At 39.6% G+C, this 20279-nt stretch overlaps 1 protein-coding gene across 2 annotated transcripts in view; it reads right to left on the bottom strand.

The window, feature by feature from the left end:
• LOC116979586 (schwannomin-interacting protein 1) overlaps window positions 1–20031 on the bottom strand; it is a 589644-nt gene extending 569613 nt beyond the window's left edge. Inside the window, exon 1 of one of the 2 annotated variants that reach the window (XM_033031159.1) lies at window positions 19963–20031. In XM_033031159.1, the coding sequence (XP_032887050.1) occupies window positions 19963–19971 (9 nt within the window). In that variant the 5' untranslated portion in view covers window positions 19972–20031. The remainder of the gene's footprint in view (window positions 1–19962) is intronic. The other variant, XM_033031158.1, reaches the window with a different exon arrangement.
• Between the last annotated feature and the right edge of the window lie 248 nt (window positions 20032–20279).

Here is a 20279-nt window from a genome sequence, read left to right as displayed (position 1 = left end):
TTTGGACAGCTAAAATTAGAAATATTTAGAGGCATATGGACCAAACGCAGGCAAATGGGATCGGCTTGGATAGGGCATCAGAGTTGCCGTGGATGTTGGGCTGAAGGGCTTGTTTCCATGCTGGATGATTCTGTGACTAATGAAATCAATATGCAGTGAAATATTATCTTTGTGGTTAGGTTAGCCACAAGCAGTTCTCACAGTTCAAACTTTTCTTCAGGTACAGGATTACGATGCTATTCCAGTTATCTCTATGTTCAGCTGTTCAGCTACATTTCAATGGGTAGAAAAGGTGTAATTGCAGAAGGGTTTCATAAATTCAGAATGTCCCCATGGCATTTTATAGGTGGGAAAAACCCTCAAAACCCCCTTTCTTCAAAGTAAAGCAATGAGATCATTTATAACTACTGAAGAGAGGGCCTCAGTTTAATGCCTCATCTAATACAGTTAATAAGCATAGAATTTCTATTCTCAAGATAAAAATGTAATGTTAATAGGCTAACTGCAGATTGCTTAATCAAAAATAATGTACAAGGCAGATCTGTCTTTTCTGAATAGCAAAATAATCTATTACCGAGAATGTACGACTAGAGTTCTATTATGTATATTCATTATGCATTTCTCTAGATCATGTTTCTTATGCCTGACTATTACATCATAATATGTGCCGAATAATTACATTTAAATTGTAGGGAAGAATGCTAGAGACACATTAAACAATGGCCTCAGTAGATGAAACTAAAGGCCATTATCAACTCAAATGAAGTTAATTTTTTTTTAAAGCTGAATTGGTTTTAAACTGTAAAAAAAGTGAATATGCCGATGTGTAAAAATCCACATGAAATAGATTGTTTACAGTCATACATAATAGAGATCATTTAAGAATGTTTATGGTTCACTGTCAATTAAATGTAACAGTTTGTCAAACAGGGATACAATCACAACCAATGGCGTAAATATTTCAAACAGTTGTCAGATTAATTTTTGTCAAAGTTATTTTGGAACGTGTTCAAAATTTAGTTTTAGATAAATCATCTTTTCCATCGTTGTGATCTTGCACTTTGAAAAAAAGGTAAAAATCTAAATTATTAATGTAAATCAGACTTGATTTAAAAAAAAAAAGACAATTCAAACATCAGAATGCCCTTTACGGCTGAGAATATTTGACTGGCAGAGAACACAGGGAGAGATAAACACGTTCCCTAGATAGCTTTTATCCTGGCAGGTCATCAGTCTAGAATCCCACCCCGGAGAAAACCTTCAGCTGCATTTGTACAATGATTCCCATGTCAACAGAATAGCAAAAACACCCAAACTGCACACGCAGATGTCACATGCATGACCTGAAGCTTTTTCCAAAAGATGAGCTTCACTGAGATTTACAAATGTGGATGGGGTGGAGGGAAGTGATTTAGAAAGAAATTTCTAAAAACTATGCAGATGGGTGAAGGTTCTGCTTTCAATGAGGAATCTGAGAAAAGGGGCCAGATTCAGAGGGGAGGAAGATTTGGGCATTCTTTGAATAGTCCGTTTTAAAAAATACAGCATGGAAACGGGCCCTTCAAGGCCCACCGAGTCCACGCCGACCATCAATCACCCATTCACACTAGTTCAATTTTATCGCATTTTCTCATCCTCTCCCTACAGAGTAGAACAATTTTACAGAAGCCAATTAACCTACAAACCCGCACGTCTTTGAGATGTGGGAGGAAACTGAAGCATCCGGAGGACACCCAAGCGGGCACAGGGAGAACAGGCAAACTCCACACCGACAGCACCCGAGGTCAGGATCAATCCAGAGTCTCTGGCGCTGTGAGTCAACAGCTCTACCGGCTGCGCCACTGTGCTGCCCTTTAGATTGAAAGAAAATAACAGTAGTCATTGCAGTAAATAAATAGCTGAAATGCAGATCCCCACAGTGCAGGGAAAACATTCTTAGGCAGGTGAACAAGTAGAAAATACTTTGTTTCATTTGAGGTTCGGGATATGCATTTTACAATATTACAAACCTGTCTTTCCCTTCTTCAAGATTTTGCTCAGTTATAGATGATAGTGTGATAGATTGAGAATTCTATTTATGAGGTTTTTTGGTGCCTGGAATGTACTGCCAGGGATAGTGTTGGTGGAAGATATGTCACCACAAAAGTATTTTGGTTAGATGTTAGACTCGCTGGAATTTAGAAGATTGAGGGGGGATCTTATAGAAACTTACAAAATTCTTAAGGGGTTGGACAGGCTAGATGCAGGAAGATTGTTCCCGATGTTGGGGAAGTCCAGGACCAGGGATCACAGTTTAAGGATAATGGGGAAATCCTTTAGGACCGAGATGAGAAAAACATTTTTCACACAGAGAGTGGTGAATCTCTGGAACTCTCTGCCACAGAAGGTAGTTGAGGCCAGTTCATTGGTTATATTTAAGTGAGAGTTAGATGTGGCCCTTGTGGCTAAAGGGATCAGGGGGTATGGAGAGAAGGCAGATACAGGATACTGAGTTAGATGATCAGCCATGATCATATTGAATGGTGGCGCAGGCTCAAAGGGTCTAATGACCTACTCCTGCACCTATTTTCTATGTTTCTATGTGCTTTAAGCCAGAAAATGTGTTTATAATGTTCTGCACCACATGGCAGGTCTATGATTAAATGAGGAATTAGAGGTGAGCAGTTTGGTGGGTTCCTTGTGGTTCAATATTGCGATTAAAATGACGACTGGTGATCTCCCCGGAGAAGTAAAAAATAAAGTGCATTTTCATAATTGTCACTGTGTTTTGACCCAACTGTTGGAAAGTGGGTAGATGGAATTGAGAATCGTCTGTTTATCCCTACTAATCTGATATACACAAGGATTATACGCGTACACAAGCATGAGTACAAAGATGGGTTCCGACCCAAAATGTCCTATTATTTTTCTCTGGAGATGCTGCCTGACCCACTGAGATATTCCAGCATTTCGTGTCTCTCTTCAGTAAAAAACAGCATCTGTAGTTCCTTGGTATATAAGGAATATTTTCCTTTGACTGCTAAATGTCCTTGTTGCAACAAAAATCCCACTTTGAATACTTGATCAGAACAGCGTATCAAGTAAACTTTTATTACATTGTGCATGACATGGTACAATATTGACATTATGAAATAACAAATTTGACCTCACTGCAAACAAAATTAATGTCATTTAAATAGTCTTTACAGAAGTCAAGGATACAATTATACAAAGTGACAAAATCTAATACTCAAGCACAGATCAAGCCATGAAACAAATGCCCGACTACATAAGATCATTTAAGATCTTTTAAGATTTTCCCTCCAGCAGACGTTACAAGGCCTTCTACGCCCGAACCTCCAGACTCAGAAACAGCTTTATTCCCCGAGCTATAGCGGCTCTGAACCGGCCCTGCTGAGTGCCCCCCATCTCCCCTGGTCTGTCTCCCTCAGATGGTTACGTCGCAGTTTATTTATTTATTTTATTTTATTTGGGAGCAGCATACTAAATCTCGTTGCACTGATGTGCAATGACAATAAAATATATTATTATTATTATTATTATTATTATTATGAGAGGAATAGATAGGGTAAATGTACCCAGTGTAAGGGAATCAAGCAGGGGACATAGGAACCTGAGGGACAACTTTATTTTTCTCACAAAAGTTGGTAGGTGCATGGAACAAGCTGCCGGAGGCAGATCTATCAGAACATTTAAACAACATTTGGACGGGATATGGGCTAAATCAGTTGTTCACAACCTTTTTTAGCTCATGGCCCCCTTGGGCTCTTTAATTTTTTTGTGGGCCCCCCCCCCCCCCTGACATTATTAGCGGAAAAAAGGTGGCCCCCTTCATTGAACCTGTGGCCCCCTAAATCCCCAAATTTTTCTGTCCCCCCGCCCCCGAGATTTGCCATATGGTCCCAGGTTGGGAATCACTGGGCTAAATGCAGGTAGGTGGGACTCATGTAGTGTTAGTCAGCATAGGCAAGTTGGGCCGAAGGGCCTGTTTCCATGCTCCATGAATCCAAATGGCGAACATAACATTTACCTCAACAAGCAAGCAAACCTTTGCGGAAAAGCTCCTTGACCATCATACCCACCCCTGCTTATGTTGGTTAAGATCCAGGCTACAAACCTTGATGGCATTAACAAATATCCCATCCTCCAATAAAAAATTTAGTTGTTTGTGAAACCTAGCTCTTGATGTCGTTCAGCAGGAGGCTGAGACCATACTGTGCAAAGAATCTGATGAATACCAAGTACCTTTCCATCTTCAAAGACCATCTTGCACCACTTATCCACATCAAGGGAATCCACTCCCAATTATACCACAAACAAGAGCATATTCAATATCAAACATTGGAGGATACTTTCAAGAAACATTCAAACACAAGTAAATTGCTGAACCCACACTTGCTTCATTGCAGCAAGAAAAAGGCACAATCTACTCCAGCTTCGACAATCCTTATTCTTATACACGTGAAAAACTCAAAACAGTATCACTCACTACGAGCGGGGGGGAATATTTCAACTTAGTGGGGGAAACATATAACCAGAGCTTTGGAACTGTGCAGAAAAAAACTGAAGAACAAATTCACAGATATTTATACAAATCTGCGTAGAACATGATAGAATGTACAAAATTAGATACACATTATTTATCACATAACATGTGCATTAAGATACACTAAGTAAATTAGTCCAGCCCCAATTTACAACAAACTTGCTTTCTACCATTGTTTATTGCACCGGGACCCTTTTGTTATTTTACTGCCCGGCAACAAAGTCAACTTCATCTTGCAACTGCTTTTGATAAACAATGACTGTCTGCAAACAGCTGATTATATGAACTATTCCAATAAAAGTTCAAAAATCATTAAAGATCATAAAAATGGCAATTACTCAACTTTCAAATACCTTGAATAGTCTACTCTGCATTGAGAATCATTCAAGCAATATTCAGGTAGAAATAAGAAGACTAAACTGAGAAAACCTTGCGTAGCACAAATTAATTTACTTGTATAAATCAAAATTTTCCATGTTGTATGCTGGTGATAGATGGTGTAAAATATCTCATTCTTAGATAATTTATCCATATTAAAAATCATTTATTGCCACCAAATCAGTAAACCAACAGGAAACTAAATGAGTAAAATCAGCAAAATGCTATCAATTTACAAAGTTACAAAGGAATCCGGAAGATTGTTCAAAATTGCTTTGAACATAATCTAGCCACTATTGTGCTTTGTTAATTAATACAAAGCAGCTCCATGTAATCTGACCTGCCCCCTATTGTAACATACATTCCAATTACTGTAACGTCCTGCGATTAATTTAAAACTAAGTACTCTCAGACTAATTTGAATCTTGCAATTGCGTAAAAATATTTCTGCGTCTGAGGATTTTTATGCACTCTTTGAAAATTCTAAGTCCACTTTCCCTATGTACATTTATTTCGAAATGTGGAATAACAAATACGCTACATGGTGAGATTAAAAGATCTCATTACTTTTGTGTGCGTAAGCGTTTCTCTCATCACTGACCATGGTTGAAGGGCACAGACATATTCAAACAGCCATACTCTGCTCTTTTCTTTTCCAAGTTCCTTTTGTGTGGATTAGTCACAGAAGAAACCAACATTGGTACAATTTCTGATGGGAACTTAAGGATAAATGCGACCACGCTACCTTAACAGCTTTCCCACACCATTACTCATACTTAGAACACAGAAAAGTACTGCTCAGGAACAGCCCTCTGCTCCACAATGTCCGTGTATGAGGAACTTTCCACTAATGGGAGAGTCTAGGACTAGAGGTCATAGCCTCAGAATTCAAGGATGTTCAAGGAGACGAGGAGACATTTCTTTAGTCAGAGAGTGATGAATCTGTGCAATTCTTTTGCCACAGATGGCTGAGAAAGCCAAGTCAGTGGATATTTTTAAGGCACAGATTGATAGATTCTTGATTAGTGCAGGTTATGGGGAGAAGGCAGGAGAATGAGGTGAAGAGGGGGAGATAGATCAGCCATGATTGAATGGCGGAGTAGACTTGATGGGCCGAATGGCCTAATTCTATTCCTATCAATTATGACTGTCCACTTTCTCTTCCATCTTTCACTATCAATTCCGATCATCTACAATATTGTAGCATCAGGGAACTAATTTGAAATTAAAGGAGTAATTGCAGCAAAAGGCTATCAATGTACATGGGAGGCACAGTGGCACAGCGATAGAATTGCTGCCTTATAGCGGCAGAGACCCAGGTTCAATCCTGACGATGGGAGCTGCCTGGATGGAGTTGGTACGTTTTCCCCGTGACCTCGTGGGTCTTCTTCGGGAGCTCCGGTTTCCTCCCACATTCCAAATACGTACATGTTTGTAGGTTAATTGGCTTTGGAATAATTATAAGCTATCCCTAGTGTGTAGGATAATGCTTGTGTGTACAGGATCGCTGGTTGGTACGGACTCAGTGGGCTGAAGGGCCTGTTTCCAAGCAGTATCTCTAAACTATACTACTAAAGTTCCAAAGGCATCCGGAAAATTATACAGAGTGCCTTTGAACATAATCCAGCCACCATTGCGCTTTGTTAATTATTACAAACCAGATCTATGTAATCAGACCTGCCCCCTATTGCAACAAGCATTCCAATTAGTGTAAGGCTCGGCTTGTACTCGCTAGAATTTAGGAGATTGAGGGGGGATCTTATAGAAACTTACAAAATTCTTAAATGGTTGGACAGGCTAGATGCAGGAAGATTGTTCCCGATGTTGGGGAAGTCCAGGACAAGGGGTCACAGTTTAAGGATAGCTGGGAAATCCTTTAGGGTCGAGATGAGAAAAACGTTTTTCACACAGAGAGTTGTGAATCTCTGGAACTCTCTGCCACAGAAGGTAGTTAAGGTCAGTGCATTGGCTATATTTAAGAAGGAGTTAGATGTGGCCCTTGTGGCTAAAGGGATCAGGGGGTATGGAGAGAAGGCAGGTACAGGATGCTGAGTTGGATGATCAGCCATGATCATATTGAATGGCGGTGCAGGCTCGAAGGGCCGAATGGCCTACTCCTGCACCTATTTTCTATGTTTCTATGTAATGATCCTGAGATTAATTTAAAACTAAATACTGATACCACGATCATCTACAATATCCATCCATCCTCTGTCCCTCATCCGGATGTCACATATCCTATTTTTCACACACTATTGGTTCATACGTCACACTAACCCACTCCTATCTTTCTATAGATTTCTGGATAATAAAGATGTCTCATTCATGTTGTGTCCAATTTGACAGTTAGCAATGAAATATCAATTGAAGTTAATGCGGATTTGAGAATGTGAAATCACACTTGATCAATTTATTGGAATTGTTTGAGGAAATAACATGTGCTGTGCATAAGGGAGATTTGGTGGATGTGCTATATTAGATTGCCACAGGCATTGGCAACAATGCCTCATTTACGTTTACTGCAGAAAATAAAAGTTCACAGTGTAGGACTCAACATATTGCTATGGATAGAAGATGGCTAATAAAAAAAAAAAATGGGCATAAAAAGGTATTTTTCTGATGGGCAATGAATCATTGCTGGTATCGCATTTTGTTAAAATTTATATAAATTATTATATAGCATTGGTTGAAAACTTAATAATAAATCAAAGGTAATTAGGTTGTGAATCTGTCATAAGGAACCTACAAGGGCGTCTAGATGGGTTAACCGTGGTCAAAGATCCAGCAATTAGATTATAATGCGGAAAAGTGTGAAATAATCCATTTTGGCAGGAGAAATTTAAAAAATCACTCTCAAAATAGAGAGAAAGTGCAGAGCTCCAAGTTGCAGAGGTGTCTCAGTGTACTTGTGCATGTCACATAAAAAGCTGGTATGCATGCACAGCAAGTAATTATTTATGCTTCCACAACGTTATTCTTTATTGTTAGGAATTTAACGTAAAAGTGGAGATGTTACGCTTCAGTTATATCAGGGCATTAATGAGACAGCATCAGTAGTATGCTGTGCAATGTTGGTCCTCTCATTTTAAGGAGGGTACAAATGTATTAGAAGTAGTTTAAAAGTTTACTCAGCTGGTATCTGGAATCCGGGGGGGGGGGGGGATTTTGTTATGAGGAAGACAGGCAAGGCTTGTGTATGGTGTTGTATGGAACATGAGTAGGTCTTCAATAGCTAGACAGGGCTTGGAGGAGGAAGGGATGTTTCCTCTTGTGATAAAATCTAGAATGAGGGCTAATTATTATAGAATGAGAGATCCCTATATAATGCAGATAAGAGGAATATGTTTTTCTCTAAGAGTTGAGGCTTTGGAACACACTTCCAAAAAGAGTGGTTTAAGCAGAATGGTTGCACAATTGTCAGGGGGTTAAGTAACCTTCTCCTGCCTAGTATGTTCATGTATAGGACTCTCACAACATCAATACATCTGTTTTCTTTAACCAATACTAGCAATGCTGTCAGGAAGTCTCTGGGCGAGAGATGCCAGGGAGAAAGTATTCAGACCTGCTTTTTTTTTTCAAATTGAACAAAAACAGCGTTTTCTTTAATTTTCTACCCTCCATCCTTCCCCAAGAGGAGACAAATAAAATCCATCAATACTCGGCAAATAATCTTCCAGACAACTTTTACACATCTAGCAGTCGATACTCTAGAGTCAAACGGTAAGGTGATTACAATATTTACAGACCAGTTTACGGTACTCCCTGCAATGGCTTAATCAATCTCATCATGTATTATTCAAGACCTGCAGTTAGCTTGTGAGTGCGTGCACACAGATGAGAGTCCAAAAATATTCCCAGAAATGCAACTATGAAGTTGTTAAATGTAGAAAAACCTGACACCACAAGACACTTGAATCAACCTCTTTGTTTGGGAATCGGTTCTGTCGATCTTAAAACACAAGCCTTTTTTTAAATCCTACTATGGCACAGAAATATTTCCAGTGGTGTTTCTGTGGACTCAGACATAATTTTCTTTTTTTGAAGCAAAATCATCACAAAAGTTTCTGAGTCAGGCAGCATGCTGCCAATATATTCATATTTAGGGTAAACTCGAGCACTGTGGAAACTAGTACTCAGATGGTCTATGAACACAGAGAATAATTCTGAGGAGGCAAAAGAACATGTTAATTCTTCCAACAATAAATACATCAGATTTTAATTTAATAAAATTCATACATTTTCCATATTCTAATTTTGATGCCATGCCTCCTCTTAATCTGAATCTTAATCTGAAGGAGAGGCTCGACCCGAAACGTCACCCATTCCTTCTCTCCAGAGATGCTGCCTGTCCCGCTGAGTTACTGCAGCATTTTGTGTCTACCTCCTCTTATTCAATATCTTTCTTCACCTGCAAAAGAAACAAAGTAACCTAAAGGTATTAGGCATAAGGGTCCATTGGAAAAAAGTAGAGAAGATCTTTATTTGCTTGTGTACCTTTGCAAAAATAAATTGACTTGTTCTCTTAAAACAAGGTCTAAAATAACACCCTTCTGCGTAAGGGGGGATCTTATTGAGATGGGATCTTATAGAAAGTTACAAAATTCTTAAGGGGTTGGACAGGCTAGATGCAGGAAGATTGTTCCCAATGTTGGGGAAGTCCAGAACAAGGGGTCACAGTTTAAGGATAAGGGGGAAATCTTTTAGGACCGAGATGAGAAAAAAACATTTTTCACACAGAGAGCGGTGAATCTCTGGAATTCTCTGCCACAGAAGGTGGTTGAGGCCAGTTCATTGGCTATATTTAAGAGGGAGTTAGATGTGGCTAAAGGGATCAGGGGGTATGGAGAGAAGGCAGGTACAGGATACTGAGTTGGATGATCTACCATGATCATATTGAATGGCGGTGCAGGGCCTGAAGGGCCGAATGGCCTACTCCTGCACCTATGTTCTATATTTCTATGTAAGACTGGTAAGGTAAAGAACATAGGTATCCCCTGAAAATCACACCAGCTATGGAGCATTTCTGAAAGTTTACTTACATTTCAAACTAAGGAAAATCAATTTTTTAAAGACATGGGTAGTTTACAAGAGTCTGGGAGATTATTCACGTGTGTGATTCCATAGCTTTTAAATTAAGACTGATCCAACAAACCAGAAAATCATCCCATATATGTCTTGAATTACATAACAAGAATAATAATTTCAATTTGCCGAAATACAGTGAACTGTCCCAGAGGAAATGTCAAGTGAAAATTGATGACGACTTGGGGCAAATTACCCTAAATCACCCCAAGCATTCAAAGAGCTTGGAAAGAACATCTTAAAGGATGGAAAGAAAGGTAGAGTGTTTGTGGTTCAGGAAGAGCATGGTAGCACCCACAGCTTTGGTAACTGAAGGTCTGGCTACTAATGTAAATGCAATTAAATTCCATATCAGTCGAGACCAGAATTAAAAGTGTGGACATCTCAAGGGCTGCAGCTCACAGAGATTTGGGATAATATCTATATTACTGGGTCAGTGTGACCAGGAGTTCTCTAGACTAGTTAAGCCTACAGGCATTGAAAGCAACAATGAAAGATATAGATAGACACAAAGTGCTGGTTTAACTCTGCAGGTCAGGCTGCATCTCTGGAGAAAAAGGATGTGACAAAAATGCAGAACAAGATTCCCACTACAACAACTTTCTGTGCTGAATAAGTTAGTTGAGGCAAGGAGAGAAAATCGAGCAAGGCAAGCAACATTTGGATACATGCCATTTGACCAAGCGACCAGTAAATGACTAACAGATGGTATACTCCATACATTCATTTACACAACCCAACATCCCTGACATAAAGAGAGTTGAGACTTTGTACTAATCACACAAAAAACAACACAACAAAATCAAAATGCTAACAAATGTTTCACAAGATGTTTTTTTTATTTTTCTCTCTTCTCCTTTACTGAAGATATTCGCTGTCCGAAAAGCTAACATAATTTGTGCAGCCCTGTAGCACAACAAACTACAATTATTTGTAGGGAAAAGACAAATTTTAATGTGTGCATTTATTCTCGCATTTTAAAGTTCATTCTCCATCTACGCTGCCAGATGCCTCAAAGAATGCAAAATATGTCCAATGCATTGAGGGATTCTTTGTAAGGAGGTTTCATCTGGCCTTTAAATTGGAAGATGCCATTAAAGCAAGTATGTGATCTCTGAAAATGCATACATATCAAGGCAGATGCTTCATTTCATTCTTCGCTGCTCCCTTCAGAATTTACAAGTACCGCAACACATCCAGTGGGACACCTATATGTTCAATATTAGCAGCAGAGTTTCATGAGGAATCCATACAGATTTCAGATACGGTGCAGTTTTCAGTTGTTGCCAATTTCCTTTATCCCCCAAAACACCAATAGAGCAAGGAGGCAGTAAAATAAATGCTAACAAACAGCTGTTGAAAGAAACCCCTGAGCAACACTTCTGAGAACAAAGGTGCAACACGGGAAAGGAAAATTGAGTATGATTGTTCAGGCTCCCTGTCTACATAATGACGTGTAGTCTTCAAATGCATTGCACCAAACTCCCGTGTACCTCATACATGAGACATGTGCAAGGGTTCTGCTTACTATTATAACTCATTAGCACTAAACAGTCATTTGGGACTGCAATATTTATTAAGTCATCATTGGCACCCTATAAAGTGAGCAAATCTGATGTATTTTATCCTTGATTTTATATCTACCTGTTGCACCTACTCAAAATTTTTCCAAAGCTAATCAAATTCACCAGTAACATATTTTGACGATGATTATCCAAGACAATGATTTCATATCACAATTCATAAGGAATAATTAATTTCATGCAATAACATCCACTGATGCATATAATGCATCAATATTTACAAACAGTAAATTAAATGTAGAATTATTAACAAATCTTTACAGTGTATACTAATGCAACAAAAAGCATCTTTACATTTTCAAAATGTAATGTAATTCTAAATTTGTTTTGCCAGAGGCTTTCAGTTTGATTTATAATTAGATGTTCTAACGATAAGCTCTGCACGGAAGAGATTGAACACACATAACATAACCGGTACTGAAACACTGATTAGATCTATAAGCTAGTTTGAAAATATGCTTTGCATATCACACCAGTTTAGAACCATCATGGTCATCATCTCATACCAGAAAATAAACTAGATCTGGCATTACAATAGAAAATCAAGGAACTACAGACGTGTAGGAAAGAACTGCAGGTGCTGGTTTAAACCAAACATTGACACACAAAATCTGGAGTAACTTAGCAGATCAGACAGCATCTCTGGAGAAAAGAAATTGGAAACATTTTGGGTTGAGACCCTTCTTCAGACTACAGATGCTGATTTACAAAATGGGTCCAAACCTGAAACCTTACCTATCCATATCCTCCAGACAGGGATGCTGTCTGATCTGCTGAGCCACTCCAGCACTTGTTTTTTGCATTAGAATAACTTCTCTTCAGAATGAGTTGATAAGGGGAAATCCAGCAATCAACACTTTGACTTCCAATCTAGCTCAAAATGTAATATGGCATACAGACATTGTTGGTGGTAATCTTCTACCTAACCCTCAAGCCAAAATCAGTTTGGAAAATGTAACCATTGAGAATAATAATAATAATAATAATAATGTTCTGCTTTAAAGTGCAACTTAGCAAAGTTGCAGATGACATCAAGCTGGGTGGCAGTGTGAACTGTGAGGAGGATGCTATAAGGATACAGGGTGACTTGGACAGATTGGGTGAGTGGGCAGATGCAGTTTAAAGTCGATAAATGTGAGGTTATCCACGTTGGTGGCAAAAACAGGAAGGCAGATTATTATCTGAATGGTGTCAACTTGGGAAAAGGAGAAGTGCAGCGAGATCTGGGGTCCTTGTTCATCAGTCACTGAAAGTAAGCATGCAAGTACAGCAGGCAGTGAAGAAAGCGAATGGCATGTTGGCCTTCATAACAAGCAGAGTTGAGTATAGGAACAAAGAGGTCCTTCTGCAGTTGTACAAGGTCCTAGTGAGACCACACCTGGAATATTGTGGGTACACAAAATTGCTGGGGAAACTCAGCGGGTGCAGCAGCATCTATGGAGCGAAGGAAATAGGAGCGAAGGAATATTGCCTGGAATATTGTGTGCAGGTTTGGTCACGAAATTTGAAGAAGGATGTTCTTGCTATTGAGGGAGTGCAGCGTAGGTTCACGAGGTTAATTCCCGGGATGGCGGGGCTGTCATATGCTGAGAGAATGGAGCGGCTGGGCTTGTATATTCTGGAATTTAGGATGAGAGGGAATCTTATTGAAACATATAAGATTATTAAGGGTTTGGACATGCTAGAGGCAGGAAACATGTTCCCGATGTTGGGAGAGTCCAGAACCTGGGGCCACAGTTTAAGAATAAGGGGTAAGCTATTTAGAACGTAGATGAGGAAAAAACTTTTTCACACTGAGTTGTGAATCTGTGGAATTCTCTGCCTCAGAAGGCAGTGGAGGCCAAATCTCTGGAGGCTTGCAAGAGAGAGTTAGATAGAGCTCTTAAAGGGATATGGGGAGAACGCACGAACGGGGTACTGATTTTGGATGATCAGTCATAATCACAGTGAATGATGGTGCTGGCTCGAATGACCTACTCCTGCACCTATTGTCTATTAACATGAAGTTCCTCAAAATTCTTGTTATGTATTATTCTGTATGCCAGAAATTACATGATTACAAATTAATATGTTTGTTCATAAGGTCGTAAGTGATAGGAGCAAAACTTGATGGGCCATTCTCTCTGAACTCCATTCTCCTGCCTTCTCCCATAAACCTTGACACCTGTACTAATCAAGAGTCTATCCACCTCTGCCTTAAAAATATCCACTGACTTGGCCTCCACAGCCTTCTGTGGCAAATAATTCCACAGATTCACCACCCTCTGGCTAAAGAAATTCCTCCTCATCTACTTCCTAAAGGAACGTCCTTTAATTCTGAGGCTATCACCTCTAGTCCTAGACTCTCCCACGAGTGGAAATATCCTCTCCACATCCTCCTTGTCCAAGCCTTTCACTATTCTGTATGTTTCAATGCCTGCCCCCCATTAATTTAAACTCCAGTGAAAACAGGCCCAGTGCCGTCAAACGCCTATCATATGTTAACCCACTCATTCTTGGGGTCATTCCTATTTGCCGATGGCCTTGCCTCACTATAACATTCTTCAAATCCCATTGCAGAAAGTAGGTTGATGTGAACATCTACAATATAGTAACAGCAGAGGAATGAAGATTTAAGGTCATATCAGGCACTGACCTTCTTGACACCAATTTGCAAGTGCCATGGTGAGGAAAGAATAAAGCCAGCTGACTAACAGAATTCACTTCAACTATTTAACACATACACATTTATTGGGTCCACAGTGTGTGCAGTGAATGCTGATTTAAAAACATTGATTCAAGAGCCTGGATAAATATTGAGCTTTATTTCACCTGCAAACCAGAAGGACAAATTGAAACAACCCTGCTCATAACGCAGTTATGACATCAACGCATAAAATTATTTTGAAGTACTTGTAGGTGTGACTAATTAGGACATACCTATGGCATGCAATATTTCATTAAAAACAATTTAACAGTCTCAAGAATATGTTAGCATTAAATTTAATAATCAAAATGCTATTCCTCGTTATTTGTTTTGACATCACTTACAGCTCACTTACTTGAGAATGCTGATGGTGATCCAAATCCTGTGTGGTCTCCTGAAAGTGCATGCAATTCTTGTTATCAAATCTTGCCCTAATGTTGAAAAGGAATTACCATCTAATCTATTCCCCCTTGCTTCATTGCAGGATCTGCATCTACAATTACATTTGTTAAGATTCATCTGCGATCATAGGTAACAACTTTAATATACATTCACTGATGGATGTAAAAGGCATTTTGTATGAAGATTCTCACATATCAACAAACAAGACTGACTCAAACTGTCATTCCTTTGTCATTTCCTACAGTGTTTGGTCTCATCCCATTAATTAGTTGCTTTCTTGATATGTACCAGATTTTGTGGCAGCTAAAAATTAAAATATAAAATCAATATAATATCAAGCATTTTGCAAATAGTGTATTGTCCCTGCCCTATTGCTCTTGACCTGAAGACCTTCGCTCTCCACTTTGTGAGGTTAGTCCAAAATCAGATGCAAATGAAAATGATTTATACCAGAGTCATGTATTTAGAGCACTTCAGCTCCTGGGTTCTTGCTCCCCACTACTCTTTCCTCTAACCACACAAGAGTAGATTGAGCGGTATTAAATTACTACATGCTGTAAATGGGATATGCTTCTTCAGGGATAAGATCCCACATAAATCTAAGAAATTGAAGTTGGGTCAATAAGAGGTATAGTAAATAGAGTGATTAATAAAATGGTTAGTACTGATAAAGTAGTACTCAGCACACAAGCGCTTAGCAATTACAGTCTAATAATTGTAGTTAAGTGTTTTATTGCACATTTACGGGGCGCTAATTTGGAAAAAATACATTTCAGCAATATTAATGAGAACCAGATTTAATTTGATTACAAGTTTGACATTTCTGACTTTACCAATTACTAATGTTGCCAAAAAAAATCTACAAAATAAAATGATGATCTAATGTGAAATATTTTAGCCTGATGATACCACAATGAAGAATATCACCTTTTATTCTTGTACAATTATTTTGACATCATTTTTTAATCTTTCATTCTGCCATGCCCTTGTGGAGTATTGTAAACTATTGCAGGTCATTTAAGATTCATGCACAAACAGAAGCTGCCTCCTTGAAAACCTGGAAACATCTTCCTAATGAAAGAAGGGAACTGATTTAGAGCATTTTTTAAGTCCCTATATTTTTATGAAAGGATACAAGGACTAAATAATAAAATGTATAATGCAACATCTGGGATTAAGGTGAATTTCAACATTGCAATAAAGCAGAAAGGAAAAAAAATAATTTGAACGGTATAAAGAGTAAAAGACAAGAATATTATTCCATAGGGGGAATATCATGATTAAAGACTGACATGTGGCCAATCAAGGACAGTAAGTTAAGAAAGGGTTTAAACTTCAAGTTAAAGATGATATGACCTATCTGGAACAATCAGCACACACAAAGAATGAAGGTGTGGATATTCTGTCTTGCAGCCTCATACTGCATTATTTGTCATTTAGAGGTCTATTACCAAAATGGCAACAACCAAAAATCAAGAGCACAAACTACTTTATTACAGGATGATTTTTTAGTATTTAAAATCATAATAAACATAAGGTCACTGTTTCCTTCTCCAAATTCTGATCGACTTGCTCAGAGTCCATGGCATTTTCTGCTTTTATTTCAGATAACCAGTGTTCTTAGAATTTTGTTTATTTTATACAAACTGTTTTTTTATGCTCAGATGCATCAAATTACATCAGAAAGTATTTTTGTAATTAAAATCATTGTTTCTGGATGAGAATTCTTCCACATGTATCCCACTAATCAAACAAAATTCACATTGAGATAAAACATGGTCCAAATGCTTTATGCCATCACTTTTTCACCCAGAATCATGAATATTTACTGAATAATATGCCTTTATGCTGTAAAACACTAGTATGTGTAACTTGCTGCGGTAACAGTGAATTACTCATCCAGCCTCATCGCTAGATTTTGTTTTAATCCTAAATCATGGGGAGTTATATTGCGGCAGTTGGGTTAATCCATCACGACAATTTGAGGTTCCAGACTTTATTTTGAAGAATCACCATCACCTGGCAGATACACACCGAAGCATCTATTTTTGTTTTAAACAAAGCCAGAGAAATCAAGTGGCTGCAGTCGGATTTTGTCGAAGGCATTCTTGATAAATTGCTGACCAATGCGTCATCTACCAGCCTAAAGAAACAATGGATCGCTACTCGACTATCATCAACTCCACAGAATTGATACAGCTGGAAGTGCCATTGATAGATGGCTGCTTTTTCCTGGATTTGCCATCGCACACAGTTAATCAGAATCTCACAACTTTTATAGACTGAGGGCAGGAGTGTCACTGAAGATTTGGGTTAAATTATGAAGTTTGCAGTGTGACTATACGCCATCAGAGGAGAGATTTGGGGCTGCTCAAACACATTCAGATAAGATACTGTTAACATGCCAGAAATCTGACTAAAGTTAATTCCACATACTAGCATTTAAGGTCATATGTAATAGGAGCAGAATTAGGCCATTTGGCCCATTGTCTACTCCGCCATTCAATCATAGCTGATCTATCTCCCCCCTCACTCCATTCTCCCCCCTTCTCCCCATATCCCCTGATTTCTAACACCACTTAGTCCTATAACTGTCTAATATTTGCCAAACAATATAATGATCACAGATTTTATTCACTGATGTACCAGGTAATGAATGGGTGCCATTTTATAAACAATCATGTTAATATTTCCATAACTCAGAAAATATACAAAAATCATTTGATAGGGTCACCAATCCTCCACATTATTGTAATGAATGTCATCGAAGTGCATATAATTGATGAGAAAGAACAATTACCACGTATAGAGAGAGGGGAAACAATCTTCCATTCATAGGAACAAATATTGGTACACGGTTCAGATTTTTGAATTGAGTAATATTATGGGAGCTCATTCAAAGGTTGGGGTGTCCATAGGATGGGTGTTCCTAACCCAGGTTAGCCTGTAGTTGGCATGCATATCAAAAGGAAAAAAAGAGCAGGAAGAAACTGCAGATGCTGGTTTAAACCAAAGATGGACACAAAATGCTGGAGTAATTCAGCGGGTCAGGCAAGCATCTCTGGAGAGAAGGAATTGGTGACGTTTAGGGTCGAGACCCTTCTTCAGACTCAAGAGTCTGAAGAAGGGTCGAGACCCAAAACGTCACCCATTAATTCTCTCCCGAGATGCTGCCTGATCCGCTGAATTACTCCAGCATTTTGTGTCTATAAAAGGAAGAACTGTGAATCCATCATTGCAGCACAATAGCTCTCGGTAAAATCAACAAAATAACAAATATCAGTCCCATTTGTGAAGGGACTGACAGCGAGTGAAGTGATCTTCATTCTGATGGATCTTATTGATTCAAAGGCCTGTCCCAAGTCTGACACACTCACCTCAGGGCGCACACTTAATGTTCTTATGTTGAGAAAACCAAGATGTGCATGGCCTTCTGCTTTTTGAAGGAATGTGCATGCTATCCCAAACCAAACAATGGTAAGGATTTGTGACAAAGGGAAGATGGCTGAACAGAGGTCAAGTTGTGCTTTGCAAGTGAACATCTCGGAGCACCTCGGTCGGTAGTCAGCAAATTGTCAGGTGCTAGCTATCCATTCTTTCGCTTACCAGAACACAGGAAGGGATCATATCAACTACAGAGATGAAACACATGGAAACAAGGCGGAACTAAAACCTGCCCAGTGGTGATTTGATATTTGGCAGAATGGAATTGGAGTTTCAAGTAACTGAGTAAACTACATCTTTCTACCCTGTAGTCGGGATATTGGAGCAGCACACTCATATTATATAGCTCACTGTTCAGCTCATCTTACAAATCAATGAGTTTCAAATAGCAGTTCCATACACAAACTCCCAGCGGTCAATACCTATGACTAACAGCTATCCTCCTCGTGGAGGGAAAGGCAGCGGCTAGATTCTCTTTGAGAGTCAAGATGCCGAGCGAAAATGGATGAAGTGTGTGGCAAACTCTGCAATCGAAGAGGCGTGCAAAGCAAGTCCAAACAAAACGAATAAGGCACTGATGGTGATCGTTCAGGTGTAATGATTTTTTTTACGGGACAAATTGCGAGCATTAAGGACCAAACATGGTTAGGTAGTAAGGTACACAAAATTGCTGGGGAAACTCAGCGGGTGCAGCAGCATCTATGGAGCGAAGGAAATAGGCGACGTTTCGGGCCGAAACCCTGGTAGTAACCCGAAGACAGACACAAAAAGCTGGAGTAGCACATCGGGTCAGGTAGCATCTCTGGAGAATAGGAATAGGCGACGTTTCGTGTCGAGACTGGTCGACTGAAGAAGGGTTTCGTCCAAAACGCCACCTCGTCCTTTTCTCCAGAGATGCTGCCTGTCCCGCTGAGTTGCTCCAGCTTTTTGTGTGAGTCTTCGGTTTAAACCAGCACCTGCAGTTCCTCCCTACACATTAGGCACTAACACTACTGGTAGTTGGCCCAACATCCTCATGCATCAGCCACAAGCTTTGTCGTATGTTGATACCTTCCTGGCAGAGATTAACCCCGGGAAGGAAAGAGTTTTCCTTGGCAAGGCAACAAAAACGAGAGGATTTTCAAAATTCCAGATCGGTTTAGAGAGAAAAAAAAAAAAAGCACTGCGATTCAACGAATGGGAAAATAAACCCATTCGATCAACCTGCGTCTTACCGGGCTGGCTGAAGTTTAACTTTGGCACAGTAGAAATCTACAAACAACGGTTGTTGATGAAAGTAATCTGACAAGTCAAATTGCCAGCTGTCATTGAAACGCCTAGGTGTTTCTATTCATAAAACGAAACAAAACCCAGGAACAGACTAACAGAAAATTTCAACTATTTACCCCAAATATTAATTTCTCAGAGTGGGGAATACCTGCATCCATTTTTGCTACAGATCAGACAGAGGGCGGTGAATCAGGTGTGTAATGCCCATTACAATTTAAGTGTACAGAGCTGAAATAAAACTGAAGGGTCAGTGGTCAGCATTGAAATTCTGCCTTAAACTATGAAGCCGCTGCTCCACCGAATGCAGCCGGGCTGTGGACGGGGAACAAGGATGAAAACTCGGCTTGCGTGCGGGGAATCTCCAACACACCCAGTGCCCGGGGTTAGTCTGACCGGGGGGGAAGCTACACACGAGAGAGGCTCCACTCGTGTTAAACCAGCGGGCAGCCACTGCGCTACAGACTACCTGCTGTACACCTAGACCGGAATTTAAATAAATAACGAAAGAAAAGGGATACAGGGATAAAGATAAGGAGATAGATAGAACGGAAGCATTAAAAAAAATCAATTACCAGACGCATCTTGGCGTTTCCTAGGCAATGAAACTGAAGGCTGAAGTCTTGTGCAAAGATCAGCTTGTCCAACCTCTGGCGCTCAGTGGATCTTTGGAGTGGGAGGCTGGGGTTGCTGTGCACACTGTGAGTATCGGAGCGATGCCGTCAAAGCGCAAACACCCACCCCACGCGAGGACCAACCAAACACGCCGATGAACTCATTGCAATTTGGGAGGTGAGGCTGGGAGGGGAAGGGTGGATGAGCGCAGACGCCTGGTCACGCTTCAACAACTGCACGGGAACGTGCGCATTGCATCCATCACAGGATCAACACA

This window comes from Amblyraja radiata, chromosome 13 (assembly GCF_010909765.2).
Source record: "Amblyraja radiata isolate CabotCenter1 chromosome 13, sAmbRad1.1.pri, whole genome shotgun sequence".
In the NCBI taxonomy this organism is placed as follows: Eukaryota; Metazoa; Chordata; class Chondrichthyes; order Rajiformes; family Rajidae; genus Amblyraja; species Amblyraja radiata.
This window is presented reverse-complemented; position numbering and strand designations above follow the sequence as displayed.